Consider the following 21266-nt stretch of genomic DNA (forward strand, 5'->3'; position numbering starts at 1 on the left):
AAGCCCAATCCTCCTCGGACGGATTCGACTATAAGGACGGCACGCTATGCACCTCGTTGCAGCCCAGATCCCAGGCGCACTGTACTTATACCGAGAAGATTCTAGACAATGATGCCAATTAACGGTAGTAGATCGTGAAGGTTCTTGCTATAGGGAGCGTATGATGAAGGTTATTGTTTAGAGAGTGTGAAGATAATTATCATTGTCAGGAGATTCGACTGCGTTTCCTGCCCCATCAAATCGAACTCGAAATGGAAATTGTTGGTACGCGAGGCGCCATCCTTGATCCAGATTTGAAGGCAGGCGTTAACCAGGCTAAGAATGTCGTCAAGAAGGCGGACTTGCTGGAACTGCTCTGCCATCCAATCGTTGCGGGCCAGGGTTAGGTTTTAGGGTTAAAGTTAGGGAAACCGACATGCTCAAAGTACGAAGTACGTACCGGGTTATCGAATTCGAAAGACCCCGAATCACCTGGGTTGTCCTTTTGGCACAGTACCAAGATGCAGCGCAGACAGTCTGTAAACTGTCCCAAAGGCCAGAATAATTTATATATCCTAAGGTCTTCCCAATGGCTTTTGGTACCCAAGAAGACCCAACTTTTTTGCCCGTCTGTTTTATTAGGTGCAGATGCGAGTCTCGGAGGATTTGTTGCATCCTGCCTCGTCTTAGAACATCACCTGCCTCACAACCCCAGCCTCTCAACCCTCACCCCCCAATGCCACACACCCCCACATTCAACCTCGTATATATAATCCTTACAATCCAATTCCTCAACCAACAAAGTCGGGTTGGTGTAGTTGGTTATCACGTCAGTCTAACATCAGGATCGCATCCTGTGAGAGCACTGAAGGTCGCGCGTTCAAGTCGCGCATCCGATATTTTTGCTCTTACTTCGAAGCTCCCTATTACTTAACTTTTTTTAATTTTTTGATTGCTTCGCTGCTTAGCGCCGTAGTGGTCTGGACCCTTTCTCGGCCGATGGAGAAGGGCCGTGCGGAGCGCTAGCTGCGCTGAGAATTAGAGGTGCTAGTGCTAGTATGGAGAGAGAGAGAGAGCTTGAACGGCTTTGTGACTGGAGAGCAGTGGGGGCTGTGGGATTGGAGTGCTCGGCGGTTGGGCTGGGACGTTGTTGTGCTTTTTGTGGTTGGTGCTGTTGTGTTGGGGGAGATTGAGTGTGGATTGTGGTTGTGGTGATGTGGTCCGTCGGCCATGTTTGCCGCGTTTGATGAAAAGAAACACGAAAAGCTAGGATCTGTCAACTTTCAATTTAGATTATATATTATAATCATTAAAACATTTTTCATCTCAGCACCTGTAGCTCAGGGGTAGAGCGCAGGATTGCAGCTACACTGCAACCATCCCGAGGTCAGCGGTTCGAATCCGCTCAGGTGCTTCCTTTTTGGTGCGGAACTCATGATTCCCTGAGTGTGGAAGGGAACCATGGTTCTTTTTGGCTGCTGGTTGTGCACGTCAATGAGAAAGAGCATATGAAGGGATGAGTAATATTTGGTTGCGAAGAACAGGGAGGTAATAGCCCTGTGTAAGGGGAAACTGTGGATGAATTTGTGGGCGTGGAAGGTGGTTACGAGGGACGTGTGGTGGGAGTGAGGCAGATGGATAGCTGGGTGAAGGTGTGGGATGGGATTGAGTACAAGATTTGGGCCGGGAGGGAGAAAAAGACGGGCGGGACATGTATAGCAGTGGGAATTATGTGTGGCTATACGCTCCTTATTCACGCTCTACTTGCCTCGTCTCCTACACGGAAGACAAGTCAAGACATCCCAGCACCTGATGGCACCATAGGCTGCACATAAACCATCGCCCACACACTTTCTCGAGCCCTCAGCTCACAAGCATCACTCACACCAACCTCATTAACCTAGCCCAAGCACAATCCACTCACTTGTTAAGAATATGTTCTGTCAAACAATGATCAATATACGTATGTACGTACTCGCTACACTTACAAGACCTTGTCCCATCAAACCAATCCACCAATCCTACTCCACCGCGCAGCAAAAACGAAGAAAAAAGAACCCGGTATCATCCCAAAACGCCATCCCGCGCCATCCCATGAGCCGCTAGTAGTAGCGAATGCGCCCCGCAACCTGTAATCCTGTGCGGGCAGCTGAACCGAACCCATCCCAATCCCAGCTAACCCGAACTAGCGCCAGCCTCCTCACATAATCATGATAGATTCAATCTCGCCGTGGCTAACTCAGATCTCATCCTCAACTACCTCTTTGTTTTCCCACTCCTTGCACTTACCCGTCCACGACCTATGCGCGCACTTCTTTCGACTCTTCGGGGGTTCTGGCTTCGGCGAAGCTGTCGGGGACGGATCCACGCAGATCAGCCCGAACCACTCCTTGTTCGTGCATGACGTCGAGGCGGTCTGCGTCGTGGTGGGCGCCATTGAGGACGGCGCTGCCGTGGTCGTAGTAGTGGGGTCGTTACAGCCAAACCAACCGGGCGTTTCGCATGTGGTGCTGGAAGAGGAGGAGGTGGTGGTGGTAGTGAGTGGCGCGGAGGTAGTTGTGATGGTGGGGGCTGGTGCGTTGACAGGCGCATCGAGAGTCGTGGTCGAGGTTATGGTATGCGTGGTTGTGTCTTTGCAACCGAACCATCCGGGCTGTTGCATGTTAGTGCTTGTTTATGAGAAGGCTTAGGAGCAGTGCTTACAGTGTCGCAGGTAGTGGTGGTGATGGTGCTGTAGTGAGTCGTGGTAGGACCGGATGTCGTGGTTTCGTCAAGGCAGCCAAACCAACCAGGCGTCTTGCACGTCTCTGTACGGGTCTTGGTTGTAGATGTGCTGCTTCTAGAAGTTGTTGTGGTGTCGGAGCCGTTGCTCTCGAAGAACTTCCAGTTATAGCAGTCAGTGCAGCCAACATCGGGCTTGCATTCCGGAACCTTATCATAGGCTTCGATGACGTCGCGGATAACTTCCTGGATCTTGTGCGTGCCGGCTCCCACGCGCCAGCCCAGGTCACCAACCGTGTCATAGACACACTGAGACCCGGTGTGACAGACGCTTTGCATTGCGTATCCCGCTATGGTGCAGACTGAAGTTGCAGTGTTGCAAAGACCCATGAACATGGGATCGGCTGTGTGGCCAAAATGGTACACGCCAGTGTTCGGCCTATCTTGGTGGCTGCCAAGGTGGTAGTCCGGAGGCGTCGGTAGGCCTAGACGGGCTGCAGCCATGGCCTCTCCTGGGGCTTCGAAGGTGATGGTTGGTAATCCATAGGTTAAGCCAAGCAAACTGCCGGTAGCTCCGCCGAGTGAATGGCCAGCAATCCAAACATCCGCATCAGGATACAGCGCCGTGGCGTTGTGGTAGAGGTCCTGGACAGCATAGTAATACCGGTTCTTCTCCCTCAGAGACTGGACCAGGCAAGTAGAGTTGCAGGTGAAGGTAGAGGTCATGCAATCGCAGACTTGCCTCCACATGTACTGACCGCCTTGGCCGCAGCAGCAACCGAAGAAGAGGTTATCATTGACTTTGTCATTGGTGGTGGTCTCTGACCCGTCAAAGACAGCAGGCGAAGTTCCCTTGATGCCGATCACAATCGTAGAGTTAACGGTATCCGCAAAGATGTGGCCGCGCAGACCGTCGCTTTCCCAACCAAAGTCTTCTGTGTAGTTGAAACCACTACCGACATCTATCCAGTCTCCGGTGTGGGGCTCCAGGACGTAAGCGTTGGCCGCGACCCGAGCAAAGGTAAGCACCGACTCTTTGTCCGTGACATTAGGGCCCGCCACCTCGTCAACCGTCCAGGCAGATGCTGGCAGCTGGACTGGGTGTCCGCTCCAGCGTTTCGCCTCGAGGTATGAGTTTATCGTTTCCGGACTCCTATCGACCAGACGCTCTATGTTGGCGGGTTGCGATCGAGCTCGCAGGGGTGGCGCAAGCTCCTTCGGGGAACCATCTTCGGAGGCAATGTAAAGCGGCGCATCGGGCTTGACGTCTAGTCTCCTGTGGAGGTTCGGATACTTGTGGGTGCCGTGGTGAAAGACATGCTTCAGTGTCTAGATAAGGCGAGCATATCAGTTTCCCCGGTCGCGATCGACCCCCGGGCCGAGCTACTTACGAACTCCATCTCTCTGTTCTTGGGTTTGGAAGACGGAACATTCTGCGGAGTGCCCGAAGGCAGTACCGGGAGCTGCACGGCGGCAGCATCTCCGCCGGGGAACCAGCTGGCCGAGGCGGGCTGGAAGGGTGAGAGGGCGAGGAGTGATAGTAGGAAGGCGGCCGTGGCTCTCCCGGCCGAGCTGTGGTGGCGTCGCGAGTCCATAGCTGGGGCGGTTACCATGGAGCAGAAAAGGCAAAAGGCATGACAGAGCTCTCGAGCCCCTGAGGTAAGAAGTCGCGAGATCTAGTTAGTTAGACGAGAAAGGTAGAGTGATAGGGAGGAAATGGGGAACGCCATGAGGCCGATCATACGGACGCCGGCGTCATAGCCCTGGAGGGCTTGGCGCGCCGCGGGTGGAGCTTTATCGATTGCCAGAGCTGCTCCCGTTGGCTCTCTCTCTCTCAACTATCAATCACTCCCTCATAGATGCTCTCCAGCGACCTTTCTCTCTAACATGCAGGACTCCTCCGAGGACCGCCCCAAGCAGCAGTCCGCCTCTCCCGCCCCCTTCAGTCGCTTCGATCGTCCGCGTCATCGCAGCCGCGCAAGCACCGTCGGAGCTACCATCCCGGAGATCCTCTACCCAAACGCCCTCAACGCGTCGCCGGAAAGCAATGCCTCGGGCGAGAAGAAGGACATCTTTGCCGCCAAGCGCGATGGCGCCGATGACGACGAGGAGGCCGACCCCAGCGTTCGGCTTCCTCACACCTTTGAGGACCTGCCCATAGAGATCAGGAGCTTGGCCGAGAGGTACTATACACTCTGTCTGCCTAGACACACACAATGCTGATGCTCTATCAAGGTTTCTGGATTCCCTCTCCGCCCGCGTTCATCCAACGCCCCTTAGTATCGAGCAGCTCTCGGAGATGTTCCAAGACTTTTACGTCCGCGCCTCTGCCCAGATAGATACGCATATAGCTGCTCTATCTACGAGATTATCCCGTCAACAGTCGTCTACATCAATGTCAACGCGTTCTTCTAGAAGCTCGTTGCGGAAAGCGAGTGATCCGGGAAGGTCGGACCAGCAGATGCTGACAGCTTCCGAGATATCGGATCGAAAAAAGGCGCGCCGGTTACTGGAGCACAAACGCGTGGCTTTGGAAGAGACCGTGGAACGATCCGTCTGTGAAAAGGTTAGGCTTCTGCAACACCAAGCTCATCAGTTGTGTTTCAGGAGGGATCTGACGGTGCTCTAGGTGTATGAGAAGATATGGCGCCACCGAAGCACGGATGATGGGGAGAGAGACGAGAAGCTCCGTTCTAGAACCGCAGCTTTATCGGTTGTGGGAATTGGTCTCAAAGAGCTTCTCGGCCACGGCGAGGAAATTACGCCCGCCATGCGCGAGTCCATGACTGAGAAGGAGGCCAAGATACCAGAACTCTTGTCTGGCGCTCGCGAGAGCATCCAAAAGATGAACGAGGAGAAGTACCCTCTTGGCAAGCTGCAGCATCTGACGGCAGCGCACAAGAGCATTGTGGAAACATTATCCCAGATATTCCCGAGCTCGTCATCCGCCGACGAGATTCTGCCCACCCTCATATACACTCTTATCACGTCACCACCGGAGAACATATGTGCGATAAGTAATCTTTACTTTATTCAGCGGTTCAGAACTACAAGTAAGATAGACGGAGAAACCGCATATTGCTTGGTTAATCTTGAAGCTTCCATTGCCTTCCTGGAAAACGTCGACCTCTCTACGCTTAGGGAGGGCGAAGTCCCCGAGGGTCCTGCCAAGTCAACCAGCCGACCCTCTACCCCGCGGCCGGAGAGCCAATCAGCACCACCTATGGATCTCGGAATATCTTATCCGCCTGGTCATGGCAAGGCCAACCTTGAACCTATTGCACCAGCAGCAGCAAACCGACCTGCCCCGCAACCTCTCCCATCACCGCTTAACGCATCTCAGCGGCGTCTCAGCAACCTCATCCAGGCTCAGACTACGCGCATCGAGGCTGCGAGTGAGTCCGCTCGACAGGCTGTCCTCGACGGCGCTGACGTGGCCCTCGACTCTTTCAACAACACACTGGACAACAGTCTAAAGTTCCTATTCGGTCGACTCAAGGAACAACAGGTCTCTGACTCAGCTGACGGCACCGGGCGTCCCAAGACACTGGAAGACGTGCGCAAGCTAGTCAGCACACCCCCACTAAACGAAGACGACAACGCAAGTGGAGCAAGCTCGCTCTTGGAAAAAGACAGCGACGAGCCGCCCAACGCCGCCGCCGGACGCAGCCGCAGCGACAGCCGCATTACCGACCTCTTCGGCGGACGGCGCGCCCACCGCGACAACAGCGTCGACAGCGCCAAGTCGGGCAACAGCGGTAGCATGAGCAGGCGCCCAACCTTCACGCCCACAAGCGACCCGCTTTCCTCGCCAACTCTGAACACGACGGAAGCGCCGCCCAAGTCGCCCGCGCCACCCCAGCCGCCCTCGACGCCCGGCAACGTCGCCGTCGAGTCGATGCGCAACCTGGGTAATACACTGAACCCGCTGCGCGGGTTTGGCGGCATGGCGATGCTGCCCCGCTTTGGGCGCTCGAACACCACGCCCGCGCCTGCTGCTGCTGCTTCGCCGGAGAAACCGCGCCAGGCCAGCCAGGGCGAGGCGCCAAAGTCGCCGGCGGTGCCTCCCGCTACGCCGGTGATGGGGACGGAGACATCGTCGGCGGCGGCGGGGCAGGCGGACGCAAAGGCGCAGCGGGCGCAGGAGCGGCTGGACGAGCTGGCGAGGGCGCAGCCGCCGGCGAAGAAGTTTGTCGAGGTCAAGGAGGCGGTGGAGCTGAGGCTCGGCGAGGTCGAGGAGCTGTTGCGCGAGTATCAGCGCTTGGCGGGCGTGGTGAACGATGCGTTGAGGCCGTGAGTGAGTGCGGAGGTGCTGGGCTTGGCGTGGCGTGGTGTGGTGCGGTGCATTTTAGCGCGTTTTGTTTTGGCGGCGTTGGTGCATGCATGTGTCTGGGGAAAGGGAGGGGTTTGGTTGCTCGTTCCTTCGTTCCTTCGTTCATTTGTTTGCTCGTTTGTTCATGTGTCTTTTTTGGTTGGAGCGGTAGGAGCAACATATATGTAGAGGATTGGCGCTCAGGGAGGCGGTGGTTGCGGGGGTATTTTGCTGTTTCATCTGCGGGGTTGGTTGTTATATTTGTTGTCTGCTGCTCTCCTTGTCTGCCTGCCTGGCCTGTACTATCTCATCTGTCTGTTTGTCTGTCTGTTGTTTATCTGTCTGTCTAAATCCGTATGCATATTGATTGTCTGAATCGGTCTTATTTGCCCAGTCTAAATAGGGCAGTAGCAGCAGTGGTCGTCGTGATATCGTACATACAAAGTCTAGCGCCGTCGAGCATGCGCAGGCAGGTACATCGGTACCTAGGCTGGCTCCTCCCTCCTCCCTCCTCTAGTCTTCCCCCACCCCCTACACCAACCTCAACTGGAACCCCGCGCCACCCTCGACCCTCCCACTAAAAATCCCACTAAAATCGACCTCTCCGCCCATCTGGCCGCGCAAATCAGGCGCGTCCCCCCTCCTCGGCGCCGACGGGCTCGCCACGCGCCGCCGCTTCTCCTGCCCCGCCTTGCTGGGGAACGTGGGGAACATGGCCGCGGCCTTGGGGCGCGGCGCCTCGGCGAAGTAGGGGTGGGCGAGGACGGCGCTGGCGGCAGGCCGCTGCGCCGGGTCGAGCGTTAGGAGCTGTGTTAGTAGGTTTGCGCCGGATGTTGTGAGGAGGGGGAAGCGTGCGCGGAGGATGGAGCCCGTGGTTTGGGCTTGTGGTGTGGGCGGGAGGCGGAGGGAGCGCGCGTTGGGGAGGCGGCGGAAGGAGGGCCAGGTTGCGGTGGTGGGGATGCCGCAGAGCTCGAAGATCTGGGGTGCGGTGGGTGGTTAGTGGGGTTGTGTGTGTAGATGGGTTGTTTGGGGCGTACCTTGGACAGCTCGTCGACTTCGTTTTTGCCTGGCAGTAGCGGCTCTTTGGCTAGTAGCTCGCCGAAGATGCATCCCACGCTCCACATGTCGACGGCGCGGCCGTACTCGGTCGCGCCCAGCAGCAGCTCGGGCGCGCGGTACCACAGCGTCACGACCAGCTGCGTCATGTCGGGCGGCGGGGGGTCGCCGAAGTAGCGCGCCATGCCGAAGTCTGCAATCTTGATCTCGCCGCGGTTGTTCATGAGGATGTTTGAGGTTTTGAGGTCGCGCTGCTTGGGGTTAGACAGACGGGCGAAAGAGGCAGAGAGAGGCGTACATGGAGGATCCAGTGGTCGTGCAGGTACGAGACGGCGGATGTGAGCTGCAGCATGAGGGTTTTGACCTCGCTGGGCAGAAAGGGCTCGGCCATGTCCTCCTGCAGCGTCTTGAGGTCGTGCTCGACAAAGTCCATGACGAGGAAGACGTCGTTGAGGGCGTCGCCGACGACGACCTCGCGCAGCCCCACGACGTGCCGGTGCCGCGCCTCGGTGAGCGTCTGGATCTCGCGCAGCGCCGTGACCGGGAAGCCGTCGTTGAGGTTGTCCATCTTCAGCTTCTTCAGCGCCACCACCTCCCCCGTCGCCATGTCCCGCGCCCGCGACACCCATCCGTACGACCCCTCCTCGATGTGGTTCAGCCGCTCGTAGTTGTCCACTCGCCGGCTAGGGCCCCATTCGGGTGCCGCGAAGCGCAGCAGCTTGCGCGCCTGGCCCGGAGGCTTCTTCTCTTGTCCCTCGTCTGCCTCTTCATCGTCGGACAGCTTGCGGCGCTTGGCGGGGCGGGCGGCGGCGGCGGCTTCCTGGGCTTTTCTGGCGTCGTCGGCCTTGCGCTGCTTCTCGGCCTTTGCGCGCTTCTTCTCCTCCTTTTCGCGCTTGCGCTGGGCGTCGGCGGCGGCGTCGTCTTCGTCGTCGGCCCAGCGAGACTTTGCGCCGGCCATGTTGGTGCGTGGGTGGTGGTGGAGGTGTCTTTCGGAGAGCGGGAGCGAGAGAGCTTCGGCGGAGCTCGGCCAAGCTCAGCAAGCAAGCAACTTCGACAACGACAATAATTATGCGCGCCTGCGTGAGGCTGCTCTACCGACCCGACCGAGCTGGTTGGAAGAAGCCCACTCTCCCCAAGCCTCCTATCACAGGCCGTGCTGCCGTTCTAAAAGCTAACAATGAACCTCCGCCCGCGAAACAGTGGTCGACGCCGCTGGCGCAGCACTTGACCAGAGTCATCAACGTATGCGCCGCCCGGCTCGCGCGCGCCCGCAATGCCTGCTGACTGCTTCCTAGACGACAGGTCCCGTCTCCGTCGCGGCGTACATGCGCCAATGCCTCACGTCCGAGAGTGGCGGCTACTACACGCGCCAGACCAAGGCCGGCGGCGACCAGTTCGGCCAGAAGGGCGACTTCGTCACGTCGCCCGAGATCTCACAAATCTTCGGCGAGCTCGTCGGCCTGTGGGTCGTCGCCGAATGGATTGCGCAGGGCAGAAAGCGCGAGGGTGTGCAGCTGATTGAGGCAGGGCCTGGCAGAGGCACGCTGATGGACGACATGCTCCGGGTAGGTCTGCTGCGATACTCTATGAGACTTTCACTGACGGCGGAGCAGACCATTCGTAACTTCAAAGCCTTGGAGAATGCCATTGAGACTATCTTCATGGTCGAGGCTAGCCAGTCGCTCCGTAAATCCCAGCACAAGCTGCTGTGTGGTGACGCTCCTTTGAAAAAGAACGAAATCGGCTTCGAGAGCAAGAGCAAATACTCCAACACACGCATTGTCTGGGTCGAGGACATCCGCTTCGTTGAGAAAGGTAAACTGCACCTCCTGCCGCTGTCCCTGAAACCACCAGCTCACCCCCGCCAGACCCAAGCAAGACGCCCTTCATCATCGCCCACGAATTCTTCGACGCGCTGCCCATCCACATCTTCGAGAGCGTAGCGCCAACCTCAGAGAAAGAGGCCGCACAACCCAGCGTAGCCGATCCCAACGAAAAGGCGCTTCCGGACCTCGACGAGCCGGAACCCATCATCGAAGCACTCAAGCAGCAGCGCGAGCGCTTCTCCAAGCAGCACGACTGGCGCGAATTCGTCGTGTCGCCGGCGCCGCCCCGGTCCACGCACCAGAGCCTCAACACCCCCGAGGTGCTGCGCTTCACCAGCGCGGTGCCGGAATTCCAGCTCACGCTGTCCAAGGCCCCAACGCCGCACAGTCTGTACCTCCCGCTCACGTCGCCGCGCTACAAGGCGCTGCAGGGCACGCCGGGCGCCGTCATCGAAATCTCGCCCGAGAGCAGAGCCATCGCCGCAGACTTTGCCGTGCGCATTGGCGGTGCGCCGGCGCCCGCACCCCCCGCCTCGTCCACGGACAAGGACGCCGCGCCCACGCCTCCGCCCTCCTCCGTCGACGACGCCCCCTCCACCAAGCCCAACCCCTCCGGCGCAGCTCTCATCCTCGACTACGGCCCCGCAGACACAATCCCGTGCAACACACTGCGGGGCATCCGAGCGCACCGCGCCGTTTCCCCCTTCAGCAGCGCGGGCGCCGTCGACCTCAGCGCCGACGTCGACTTCCTCGCTCTAGCGGAGGCGGCGCTCGACGCGTCCCCCGGCGTCGAGGTGCACGGGCCCGTCGAGCAGGCGCGCTTTCTTGGGCTGATGGGCGTGCGCGAGCGGGCTGAGATGCTGGTGCGCAAGGCTGAGAAGGCTGGGGTCGCTGCTGCTGGGGATTGGGCTAGGGACGAGGCGAGAGAGGTCAAGGAGAGGATTGAGGGCGGGTGGAGGCGCTTGGTTGCTACGGGCCCGAATGGCATGGGCAGGCTGTATAAGGCGCTGGCTATTGTGCCGTATGTGCCTGAGAAGCCGGGACGAAGGCCTGTGGGGTTTGGTGGGGATGTTAGTGTTTAGGTGGGTAGGCCAGGTACGTGGGTGGGGTGGAGGTTGTAGGTATAGGTATGAATGTGCGTGTGGGATATAGATAGAGTGGGACTGGGAAAAAAGGTAAGTAAGTAGGCTAGTCTGAAAAATGTGTATGCTGTATATTTCTTCTCTCCTATCCTATGTAAGAGTATTCTTATCAAACATCACTCTTTTCTTTTCCATTCCTGTCCTGTCCACGTTTAGAAAACGTCAACACGGCTCAACCGCCGCGGAACCAGCCAGCCAGCCAGCCAGCCAGCCAGTCAGCCAGACACTCAAGCATCCAGACTACCCTGACTGACTGACCCACGGACTGACTGACTGACTGACTGACTGACCAACAGACCAGCAACAGCAGGCAGCCCAATCCAGTCCAGACCAGACCAGACCAGACCAGAGCACCGCCCACCTAGCTACCACGAAAACCCAACCACCAAAACACAACACCAGCTAGACACCACCCAGCACGCCAGCTGCGCCGCACCGCATCGGCCATGCATGGCATAGCATACGAACATACGAACATGCGCACCGCGCACGCCTCTATAAGTTACTCACTCACACAAACTCACTCACTGACCCACTCCCTCAACTCGCTCGCTCAATTCACTCGCTCACTCAGCTCGCCTACCCACCCGACCGACCAACCGTCTAGAACATTAGATATATATTCCCTCCTGACAATCCTCGCCCCGATGCCCCCTATCCCTATCCCTATCCCTATTTCTATCCCTGTGCTATCCCTATTTCTGTCCCTATCCCGTACCTACCTGTCCAGCACACCCGCACACGCACAAACACGCGCACGCACGCACGCACGCACGCACGCACATACATACATGGACAGCCACTGACACCTACACATCTCAGACACTTACACAAACACGGCACGCACGCACGCACGCACGCGCGAGTCCGCCACAAGCCTCGCCTATCGCGCCTCGTTCCTGCCCGCGAGTGAGCGAGGGAGAGTGCATAGGTAGAGACGCAGTAGTTTTTCTTTTCCCTCGCCTCGCTCTTACCTAGGTAGGTTTTGCTTTTCCCGCTCCTAGCCCGCGCGGCGGCGCCCAGTGCCGCCTCGCAATAAACACCCACATACACACAGACGTACTTTTTCTTTTCCCGTCGTCCGCGCACCTTCCCGCTCTATCCATGCTTTTCGCGCCCCCGTCCGTCGGTCGCCTCGCAATACTTCTGTGCTTCTGTACTTCTGTCCTTCTGTACGTATGTACGTATGTACGTATGTACTGTATGTATGCGCGTACGCACAGGCACGCACGCATGCATACACGCACGCACATGCGCGTTCGTTTTTCGCTGCCGTGCTGTTTATTGACTTCCCGCCTCAGCGGGCCAGCGAGCAGCGCGATACCGATTCTCACGTCGGCGGGTGTGCGTCGCCTCGCGTCCTATCCATGGGGTTGCGCTGTGTTGTGTTGTGTTGTGTTGTGTTGAGGGCGCGGGTGGCTGCGCGCAGCTGTAGGTGGTGTTGAGATATATGGAGCATGGGCTTGTTTTGTGAGGCTGGCTGGCTGGCTGGATGAGACAGCACTCGCACTCGCAATCGCAAGAGCATGCGGACAGATGGGTCAGTCGTGAGGAGTGAGGACCGCTGCCCTTGTCGGTGCTGCGCTCCGCGTAGCTGCGTATGCTCGCTCGCTGTGTTGTACTACATACGTACCCAGATACGTAGCCCTGGTACAAGGGCACATAGGTACGCAGGTCTGACGGCTAGCGCGACGACAGCCCTACCATAATGATGAGAAAAAAGATAATCGAAAGCCTCAATTTGACAGCCCCAGCGTCGTACGAGCCGCAGCTTATTGTAATTACGAGATCGTCGCTTTATGTTGTTTAGGCGCCCATGCAGCCTAAGGTACCGTACCTAACCAACTCGGTTCCCTGAGGGCTAGTATGAGTGGTTATGCACCACCACCTATCGATGACAGATTAGGAGAGAAAAGGGACCCGCAAGCTAGGGCCTGAGGGTTCTGTGCGTTCGTTTTTGGAATGAATGTCTGACCCCAGACGCCACTATCACAGCGTGCGCGCGCCCCCCCCACGGTCATCTACAACCGACCTAGCCGACCTTATAGAGGCGACCAGTATCGCAGTTAGCAATTTCAGCAGCGCGCACAGAGCCGCCTCGTACTGTAGGTGCGCCGCCACAGCGACATCATTCTGCCCCACGACGTGGCCCCAACTCCTACGCTAGGACGCTCCGTTTTCCGGGGAAATGAGCGCCTCGTGAAAAAGCCCCAACGCGAGCTCCCTAGCGCGTGTGCACGTACTTCTCCTCACCTTGGAGAGATTGGCTTGTCTATCAGGGACACCCTGCGCGGTGGGGGCCTGCGATTGTGCTATGAGCCTGTAGTGGTGTGGACTTGTTGGTGTTGCTTTGGGCCGGCTTCTCGAGTCGTGGGCTGCTTGCCTCTCTTCGTCGCTACGCCCAATGGCAGGGCTGTCGTCGCCTGCGATCAGGGTGCTGCCGGCGCAAACGCAGTTCCATTCCATTGGGATGTGATTTGTATAATGATCTTGCTGCGAGGTCGGATGGTCCTCTACCCATGTCGCCAATCACCACCACCACAACAACAACACCACGATGGCACCACGACGATACCACTCGACGGGCAGACTTGTTCCCGACGGATTGGACGGAGGTCATTCGCATGGACCGAGCGGCAGCGGGCTAAAAGCGGCTACGGCGGCAGGTACGGGAGGCCTCGGTGGTGGTGAACAACAACGACTCCGGGGAGATAGGTGACTTCTCGGGCAGCGACGCTTGAAATGGAGATGTTCACGGCGCACGGCGCGCGCGACACGAGAGAAGGGCATACGAAAGACGACGGGGCCATGTGATGGTACGGTGCTACTTTTAGCTCTCTGCTCGGAGATTAACCAGCACTCCGCCTGCCCTTCTCAGCCGCGCGCGGGACGAAACGGGCAGTCGGAGAGCGCACGCCCCCAGGGGCAGCGGTACGCATACGACAAGGTGGGAAGGAACGGAAGGATTTGCTGCCGGTAATATTGCCTAGTTGGCAGGGCCGAAAATAGGCAACCTTGCTGCTGCTGCGGCTCAATAGAGTAGCAGTGCATTCCTCCTCGTCCTTGTCACGGCCCCGAGAGGTCAGCTCACCGCTCTGGGCTTAGCCCGCCCGCGTGGGTGCAAGTGCAAACCCTACCGTCGCGTGTCGACAGGCAGGGCGGCGCTCCGGTGCGCGGGAGACGAAGCAGATCAGCTCACGTTTCGGGCGCGCAGTGCGACGTGCCGTGGGTTGGGGCTTGCCCTGCTTCACCGCTGACGGCAAGGCCGGGGGGGGGGGTGTAGTCGAGTAGTACGCGCGACAGGTACGGGCGCGAGATATGGATTGGTGCAGCATAGCATATGCGCAATCTGGGGGCAGCATTTCTATTGACTGACCGTTTTGGGCTTGAGGAGTCACCATGCGCCATGGGTCGGTGATAGGATAGTCATCAATAATGGAGCGCCATGTGATGGGTGACGATGATGCATATGCGTTTCATCGAGAGGGACAGGCTTTTTGTCAGCTTGGGCGAGGTTGTAAGCAGCCCTACGAGCCGAGAGTCTGGTGGAAGTCTGGGGTTGCAGCACGTCAGCGAGCATGGTCTCGAGTGGGCGTAGTGGACGTGACGCCATGCGCTGCATAAGCAAACACCGGATCGGCTGGCGAATGCGAGAAAGCGGAAAAAGCTCAGTTGCGGATCGACAGCGGGGCGGTCGAGCAAGCTTTCCGCTCGCACGGCAGGAACAGGCATTTCTCGCCGGCGGTTCCTTTGTGCCTCCGCTATCTCCGAGTTTGTTGGTCCGCATCCGGTGTGAGTCAGGAATGCTGTGGCTTGAGGTTGCTTGGGCTGACGGGGAATGCCAGGCAGCAGACCAGCGAAGCAGCGAGCAACGAGTAATAGGATGGTGATGGTGTTTGACTGTTGGAAGATGGAGGATGTTGCGAGCATGGACAACGCGTTGCAGACAGATTGGCTGCCCCGACAGCTTGGCGCAGGTTTACGTACGGCCGGGCACCGGGTGCTTGTGTAAGCGGATTCGTTACAAGAGAAACACCGGCGTTTAGCTTTGCGCCGACCGACCGCCCGTGCGCGTCGCATTGTTCGGCTCCGACCCTAGCGCCCCTCAGCCCTCTAGCATAGCGGTGTGCAAGGGTTCGCAGCACCGGTAAAGCCGTGACCCGGCCTAAAGTCCATGATTGTGCGAGCGACACCTGTCTCGCGCTTCTAGCAGCCCCATGGCATAAGAATACCGCCTGGCCCACCCTCCTCTCGTCCGTCAACATTCAATCGCCTTCACACACACACACACACACACACACACACACACACTACTACCACAATATCTACATCACCATCACCAAATACATCATCCATAACCCTCTCGCCCGGTCTTGCCTTCCGCCCTCTCACCGCCCGCGGCAATAAACGTACGCTCCAGTCATATCCCTTTCCGACTCGCAGCCACTGACTCACGAATCAGGCCCCACCAAAACACTTATATCTCTTCGCCATGCCTTCGCATCTTCGCCTGCAATCAGACTTTGAGCCCTTTTCGGCTGAGACCACTCGCACATACTTCCCTTCTTCGCCTTCCGCACCGCCTGCCAAGAAACAAAAGATGTCGCTCTCGCAGACCTACTACATCGCCGCCTCGGCCCGCTCAAAGCTCACCAGCGAGGCCCAGAAGAACGACCACGACCTGAGGCTGCTCGTCGGCCACGCCAACCTTCTCGACTCCCTCATGCTCGAGCTTGCCGATGCCGAGCGTGAGCAAGAGGCCTGGTTCAACCAGTCCGTCAAGCGTGCCTCCAAGACCGAGGAGAGGCATATCAAGTGGGTCGACACCATTGTCGAGGAGGCCATGGAAGACGACGACTCCGACCTTTCCGACGGCGACTCCGACTCCGATGTCGACGAGGAGGAGTTCGACATGATCCCCCCTCTCCGCCGGATACCCTCGCCGCCCGTCCAGATTACCACCACCGAGCTTGACGACGAGGATGATGAGGAGGATGAGGAGGATGACTCCGACGACGAGTACTACGAGGATGAGGAGTTTGACGATGCGCACGCCCTCACCCGCTCGCCCTCGCAACAACAGCCGCCAGAGCTCGTCCATGAAGACGACTCAGAATCCGATGATGATGTAACGCCACCCACCACTCCGCCTCAAGCTACCATGGAGTACAGCGAGAAGGAGCGGAAAGCAATCGCCTCGTCAACCTACTACAATCAAAAGCAAACGCCATTGTCGCCTCCAGAACAGGCCGCCTTCATCCAGGATGGCTACTTCATCCCCCAGAGGAATACGCCGATGATCGCATCGTGCTAGGCGCGAAGCCATCTCTTCATTTCATCTTTCTTTTCACGGCGGAATGACTTTGAGCGAAACATTTATCGTCATCATCATCATCATCATCACATCACCATCATCATCAGCATTTAGCATGGAGTTTGACGGCGTTTCATCGATACCTATTTCTTATGTCCTGGGAGGAGTCAATTGCGCGATGCACATGCCGCGCTTGACATGTTTGGATTGGAGGCCCCTGCTAGAGACGGGGGCGCGCATGAGGAACGGACGGAGCTACGGTTCTCCCTGCTCTGGGGCACACGGTTGAGACCCTGCTCGCACAGCTAGTTACTCTCCACCCATAGAAATCAAATCAAGATCACACATACACACAACCAAGCAATTTACATGGTACTTTGGTACGCGTGCACCCCCTCGCGAAGCCGTCACCGGACCCCCTCGCGGGGCGTCTTGTTTCGCGCAGGCGCAGCGATTACGCAGACGCCGCGCGCGGCACGCCAGCATGTGATGGGCCATCTGACACGGGAGCAGCGCGTCTCCCGCACGCGCCTAGGCTTTGACGTCGCACAGCGTCAGTCGGGCGGTGGCAGCCGAGCAGGCCGAGCCCTGCCCACGACCGCATATTCCGAACGAGGTAAGAAGCGCAGGCAGCAGGCAGCAGCAACGAACAGGCACAGCTGACCAACATCTACCTACCTGAAGACCAAGTACCTAGTTCGGCCGGCGACATCATCATCAGCATCATCAGTAGCCGCAGCATATCGGCGTCCAACGCACGCACGCATACGCACACGCACTCGCACAACACACAGCGACAACGACGACGATGACTTCTCTCCACTCTCAGCCCCAGCCGCCTGGGTCGCACCCGTCGCCCTCCACACTGCAGCCCCCCTCCCGCTCCGCATTTTCCGCATCATCGACAAGCTCAAACCCAAGCCCCATGCGCATGCGCTTATCATCACGGCGCTCAGCTGGCCATGGTGGAGGTGGAGGTGGTGGAGGAATCGTCGCAAGCCATTTCCGCCCGCTTCCAGCCGGCGCAGCCAACAGCAGCAACAGCAGCAAGCAGCAATCAGCAGCCCTGAGGCTTGGCGTGGGGCTGCTGGCATGCCCGCGCGGGTGCCGATCGTCGTCGCTTTTGCGTTGCCTTTTTGCACAGACATTTTCGGCTCGCGCGGCTCCCGAGCCCGCCCCGAGTCCTTGGTCGCGAGCAGGGCAGAAATCCACGCAAGGAACCTTTAGAGTTTTTTTTATACCTAAAACTCGCGCCCGAGGTCGTTTAGTATATTACTTCCACATAGCATCACCCTGTTGCTCGCAGTATTGCCTCGACAGGGTGTGAGGGGCGTTTGGGCCCTGGCTCTGGAATGATGGGGGATTGCCGCTCTATGCCGATGCGCGCCGAAAAGGGAAAATGATGGATGCCACAGGAAGCGGCGGGAAATTTCTCACTCGCTGTTTTGTTTGCTGCTAACTTATCTGATGAGTGCCAGAGTGCTGCTCTCTGTAATCTGCATGCCGGAGAGCCAGCGAACCGAGCGATCGCCGTCGCCGCCGGATGGATTGTCGTCGACTGCCAATCCATAATCCACATGGTCTCGCATCGCCGCCTCACATTCATTATTGCCGGCTCGACGAATTTTTTTCCGTCCTCGCCTGCCAGTCATTATTACTCATCTGCGAGGCAGACCCGCGGTGTTTTCGCCCATAATTCGCTCGCCATCACATAAAGTAGTACGCAGATATGCAGCGATCATTCCGGCCGAAGCAGCCGCAGGGAAAAGAAAAAACTCATGATCTAGTCCGAGTCGGACTTTAGGTGCCTACGCCTAACCACCAGACAAGCACTCGCTGCCTCGGCACAGCCAGCGGCGGCAACGGCGAAAAAAGATAAACGACCCTGGCCCGCAAGATTTGGTCTGAGGTGGTACGACGCACGATATTTCAGGGAGAGCGACGGACGGAGGACGGCCAGATGAGCAGAGACTGAGAGTCGAAGCCCCACGGGCAATGCGTGCGTGCATGCGTGCATGCATGCATGCTTGCATATTGTATGCACACCGAGCCAGGAGTAGGGTAGCGCGCTTTCTCCCTCACTTTCCCTCTAGGCTTTCATTCACCAATTCCCTTTCAGCCGCAAGATGCGCTGGCCGTTTGAGCGAGCAAGCAAGCAGGCAGCCCCATCAAGCCGCAAATCTCGCGGCAATCTCTCTGGCGATGCGCGCGGGCCGCGCTGGCGTCCGTGAGCTGCGTGGATGGATCTGGAGATTTGACGTTATTTGAGCGTTTGGGAGGCCGCTTTCGCCGCCCGCCGGGATGGCCGCCGCCGCTGCTGCTGGCTGCTGCCGTCGTCGATGTGATTCTTTGTGCGCGGTGCGAGTTTCAGATCCGTGTGTCTCGGGTGCTAATCTCAAACTAATGGGCGCGCGTGGGTTTGTTGGCGCAGAACCTGCTGGTCGTCTTGAGAATGTGCCCCTCCCCGCTCTGCCTTACCAAGCAAGCATGCACTCACTGCCTGCCTGCCTGCCTGCTCACCTGCTTGCTTGCTCGGCCACAAGGCCGTAAGGCCACGAGCACAGGGGCCGTCTACCTATTAGGCACGCAGGCATGTGTCTGCCTAAACTGAAATACAGCCCTCGCAAAGCGCGTACCCGCCTCCCAAGATCCCTCGAGAGACATCAGTCAGTCAGTCAGTCAGTCAGTCAGTCAGTCAGTCAGTCACGACGCAGGCAGCGCGCAGCCGCGTATTCGTACAACACAGACACACAGACGGCAATCTACAACAAAGCGACCGTTCGCAGCCCTGCCCTCGCAATCGTCGGGGCTCGTGCACCTATCCTTTGCCCTTCCCCTTGGGCGCACAGGCCGCACCTTGCCGTGCGACCCGTTCGCGCCAAGCCCGCAAAAATCAAAAAACCAAAAACCACAAAACGATCCGCACGCAGATCAGCGCGCGCGCCCGCTTTAGGCGTAATGTTTCGCGGGGCGGACGCGGCAAAGCGTGAGTCGTCGCCCGCGCCGGTTGGCCGGCCGCCCGGCCGCCCGGCCGCGCGCTGATTGGAGCTGTGGCGCTAGGTCCAAGGTTCTCTCTCCATCATCTCGGGCTTCGGGTTTGCAGTGCGGCCGGCTGGCCGGTGGTGCCGGGCGAGGGTTCCCTCTTCAAAGCTTCTTTGTTGCGTGGCTGACGGGCTCGGGCGAACTGGTGCCCGCCCGTCAAAGGGGGCGCCCTGGCGCTTCCATCCATCCATCCAGCCATCCATCCCGCCATGGGGCCGTGGGGGGAATGGTTACGTAGGGCAGTTTTGTGCCTGGGCGCCGGGACGAGTGCCGTCAAAAGCGCCACGCCCCCGCTGTCATGGAGCGTCGTGGTGGCTTCCATGTGCCACGATGGCTTTGGACAGGGTTCTTCTTTTTTTTTGCGGGTGCTCGGCTTGTTTTTTGCTGGAGCCAAGCAAGAGTCAAGAAGTGCCGGACAGAACAAGGACGACGCGACGCCTGCGGCTGCGCCGTCGCTGCCCGCGTTGCAAAGATGACATCGTTTGCCGCCTCGCGACGACGTAACCTGGAGGGCGGCGACGCGGTCTCGTCCCGGCGAGAGGATGATGAATAATGCACCAGAGCGGGCTTGCGGGCTCTCTCTCGTTTCATGGAAGGTTGAAACTTCCGGGGCTGCCGAAGCGGGCTTTTTGGGCGGCCCTCCTGCTCGCTACCTAACTAACTCTTTTGCCCTTGAGCTTGATTTGCCCAACTGATGATGAGTGACGCGATCAGGGTCTGCGAGGGCCTGGCTGGCTGCACGATCGCGTGCGTGAGCCGGTTAGGGCTTAGGCTTTATTATTTTTTACCTCGAGTACCTGGCCCGCCGGCAATAGGGTATTAGTACGCGTGCCTGGAGTAGGTAATGCACGTATCGTTGATAGGTAGCGAGGGGTGCTGACTCCCACTGACTGGATGAAACTCGATGATGCATGCATCGCCGCCGCCGCCGACGAGGAGAAGCGCATGCACGATCGCGCGCCGCGCTTTTGTGCACGCTCGCATAACGCAGCTAGCTAGCTAGCTACTACATACGGCAGCTATTGGACTAGAGTAGGTGCCCTAGCAGCTAGAGATAGATAGGTACTCGTACTCAGCTGCCGGGCGCGTCGAGCAATGGTAGGGTGGGAGGCGCTGCGCAGGCGGCTCCTCCAGGGCGCCTTACCTAAGGTTGTTTGCGCGCGACGATCATCCGCTGCGTTTCGCTGGCCCTCTTCCACTCGTCGGACTCGCGGCCTCGCGCGCTCCTTCAGCTGCTAAAATAGCTTACCGGCCTGTCTGTCGTGCCTAGCTAGGATGCTTGCCTGCTTGCCTGCTTGCCTGCCTGCCTGCCTGTCCCAGGCTCCCAGCTCCGTTGACGGTCGGGGTGCGGAGGGGCCGCGCTGATGGCTGATGCGGGGGAGGGCTAGAGTAGTTCTCATAGGAGAGGGGAGGAGAAGAGAGGAGAGGAGAGGGGAAGGCCAGCCAGCCAGCCGGACAACAGTAGGGCAATTTTTTTCTGCCAGCAGAAAGCACTAGGAGTAAGGTAGGCGGGGGAAACGGCTGACCTGCCCTGGACTGCAAACAGCCCCATTCCCCCCTGAGAATCACTCGCTGCTCGCTGCTGATCCGAAGGCGCAATTGCGACGACTTTCAAGATTTCGGGCGGCCGTGCGAGACCCCGCCGGAGCCCCAGACCGGTGAGGCTCGGATGCGGCGCCGCGCTGCTCAGATGGATGCAAGATGGCTCGTGAGTACTAGGTAGGTATTGTACGACCAACTACGTGCAGTGTCGCAAGAATAGTCACCGCCCTCTGCTCACATGCATGCTTGGCCGTGGCACGGCATGCCAGGCACTCCCGCGTGTGCCTGGTGCTCGTGAGCACGGAGCTTGCTCCTGTTCCTTCGATTCCTCA

At 58.5% G+C, this 21266-nt stretch overlaps 6 protein-coding genes and 2 non-coding genes across 8 annotated transcripts; 6 read left to right on the forward strand and 2 right to left on the reverse strand.

Annotated features, from left to right (window-relative positions):
* Nucleotides 1–782: 782 nt before the first annotated feature.
* On the forward strand, nucleotides 783–878 carry K452DRAFT_t31. Its single transcript has one exon. It is a non-coding gene; the product is annotated as a tRNA-Val (tRNA).
* Nucleotides 879–1308: 430 nt separating this feature from the next.
* On the forward strand, nucleotides 1309–1393 carry K452DRAFT_t32. The gene has a single exon. It is a non-coding gene; the product is annotated as a tRNA-Cys (tRNA).
* Nucleotides 1394–1750: 357 nt separating this feature from the next.
* Nucleotides 1751–4418, reverse strand: K452DRAFT_316078 (uncharacterized protein). The gene is made up of 3 exons (XM_033543923.1): nucleotides 4092–4418; nucleotides 2683–4029; nucleotides 1751–2632 (listed from the first exon to the last, which is right to left on the reverse strand). The coding sequence occupies exons 1-3, from the start codon at nucleotides 4311–4313 to the stop codon at nucleotides 2219–2221; spliced, it is 1983 nt and encodes a 660-aa protein (XP_033400646.1). The 5' UTR covers nucleotides 4314–4418; the 3' UTR covers nucleotides 1751–2218.
* A 169-nt stretch (nucleotides 4419–4587) lies between these two features.
* K452DRAFT_324751 (uncharacterized protein) lies at nucleotides 4588–6997 on the forward strand (the record flags this gene model as incomplete). The annotated part of the gene is made up of 3 exons (XM_033544725.1): nucleotides 4588–4883; nucleotides 4936–5266; nucleotides 5330–6997. 3 exons carry the CDS (start codon nucleotides 4588–4590, stop codon nucleotides 6995–6997), a joined length of 2295 nt encoding a protein of 764 aa, XP_033400647.1.
* A 546-nt stretch (nucleotides 6998–7543) lies between these two features.
* On the reverse strand, nucleotides 7544–9026 carry K452DRAFT_305892 (uncharacterized protein; the record flags this gene model as incomplete). Its single annotated transcript, XM_033542935.1, has 3 exons — nucleotides 7544–7990; nucleotides 8050–8319; nucleotides 8367–9026. 3 exons carry the CDS (start codon nucleotides 9024–9026, stop codon nucleotides 7544–7546), a joined length of 1377 nt encoding a protein of 458 aa, XP_033400648.1.
* Nucleotides 9022–11154, forward strand: K452DRAFT_316081 (uncharacterized protein). The gene is made up of 4 exons (XM_033543924.1): nucleotides 9022–9310; nucleotides 9364–9633; nucleotides 9682–9883; nucleotides 9937–11154. Exons 1-4 carry the CDS (start codon nucleotides 9137–9139, stop codon nucleotides 10974–10976), a joined length of 1686 nt encoding a protein of 561 aa, XP_033400649.1. The 5' UTR covers nucleotides 9022–9136; the 3' UTR covers nucleotides 10977–11154.
* A 4158-nt stretch (nucleotides 11155–15312) lies between these two features.
* Nucleotides 15313–16712, forward strand: K452DRAFT_284324 (uncharacterized protein). The gene is made up of 2 exons (XM_033539926.1): nucleotides 15313–15445; nucleotides 15499–16712. The coding sequence occupies exon 2, from the start codon at nucleotides 15529–15531 to the stop codon at nucleotides 16348–16350; it is 822 nt and encodes a 273-aa protein (XP_033400650.1). The 5' UTR covers nucleotides 15313–15445; nucleotides 15499–15528; the 3' UTR covers nucleotides 16351–16712.
* A 2068-nt stretch (nucleotides 16713–18780) lies between these two features.
* On the forward strand, nucleotides 18781–19529 carry K452DRAFT_132685 (uncharacterized protein). The gene has a single exon (XM_033535300.1). The coding sequence runs from the start codon at nucleotides 18943–18945 to the stop codon at nucleotides 19390–19392; it is 450 nt and encodes a 149-aa protein (XP_033400651.1). The 5' UTR covers nucleotides 18781–18942; the 3' UTR covers nucleotides 19393–19529.
* Nucleotides 19530–21266: the final 1737 nt, after the last annotated feature.

Source organism: Aplosporella prunicola (genome assembly GCF_010093885.1).
Source record: "Aplosporella prunicola CBS 121167 unplaced genomic scaffold K452scaffold_5, whole genome shotgun sequence".
Taxonomy (NCBI): Eukaryota; Fungi; Ascomycota; class Dothideomycetes; order Botryosphaeriales; family Aplosporellaceae; genus Aplosporella; species Aplosporella prunicola.

Excerpts from the sequence above, each read along its gene's own strand:
- K452DRAFT_316078 (XM_033543923.1), bottom strand. The coding sequence starts at position 4,313 with ATGGTAACCGCCCCAGCTATGGACTCGCGACGCCACCACAGCTCGGCC. Across the intron at positions 4,030-4,091 it reads AGAACAGAGAGATGGAGTTC|ACACTGAAGCATGTCTTTCA; the intron begins GTAAGTAGCTCG and ends CGCCTTATCTAG. Across the intron at positions 2,633-2,682 it reads CCACCACTACCTGCGACACT|CCCGGATGGTTCGGTTGCAA; the intron begins GTAAGCACTGCT and ends AACATGCAACAG.
- K452DRAFT_316081 (XM_033543924.1), top strand. The coding sequence starts at position 9,137 with ATGCGCGCCTGCGTGAGGCTGCTCTACCGACCCGACCGAGCTGGTTGG. Across the intron at positions 9,311-9,363 it reads ACTTGACCAGAGTCATCAAC|ACGACAGGTCCCGTCTCCGT; the intron begins GTATGCGCCGCC and ends ACTGCTTCCTAG. Across the intron at positions 9,884-9,936 it reads CATCCGCTTCGTTGAGAAAG|ACCCAAGCAAGACGCCCTTC; the intron begins GTAAACTGCACC and ends CACCCCCGCCAG.
- K452DRAFT_284324 (XM_033539926.1), top strand. The coding sequence starts at position 15,529 with ATGCCTTCGCATCTTCGCCTGCAATCAGACTTTGAGCCCTTTTCGGCT.
- K452DRAFT_132685 (XM_033535300.1), top strand. The coding sequence starts at position 18,943 with ATGTGTCTGCCTAAACTGAAATACAGCCCTCGCAAAGCGCGTACCCGC.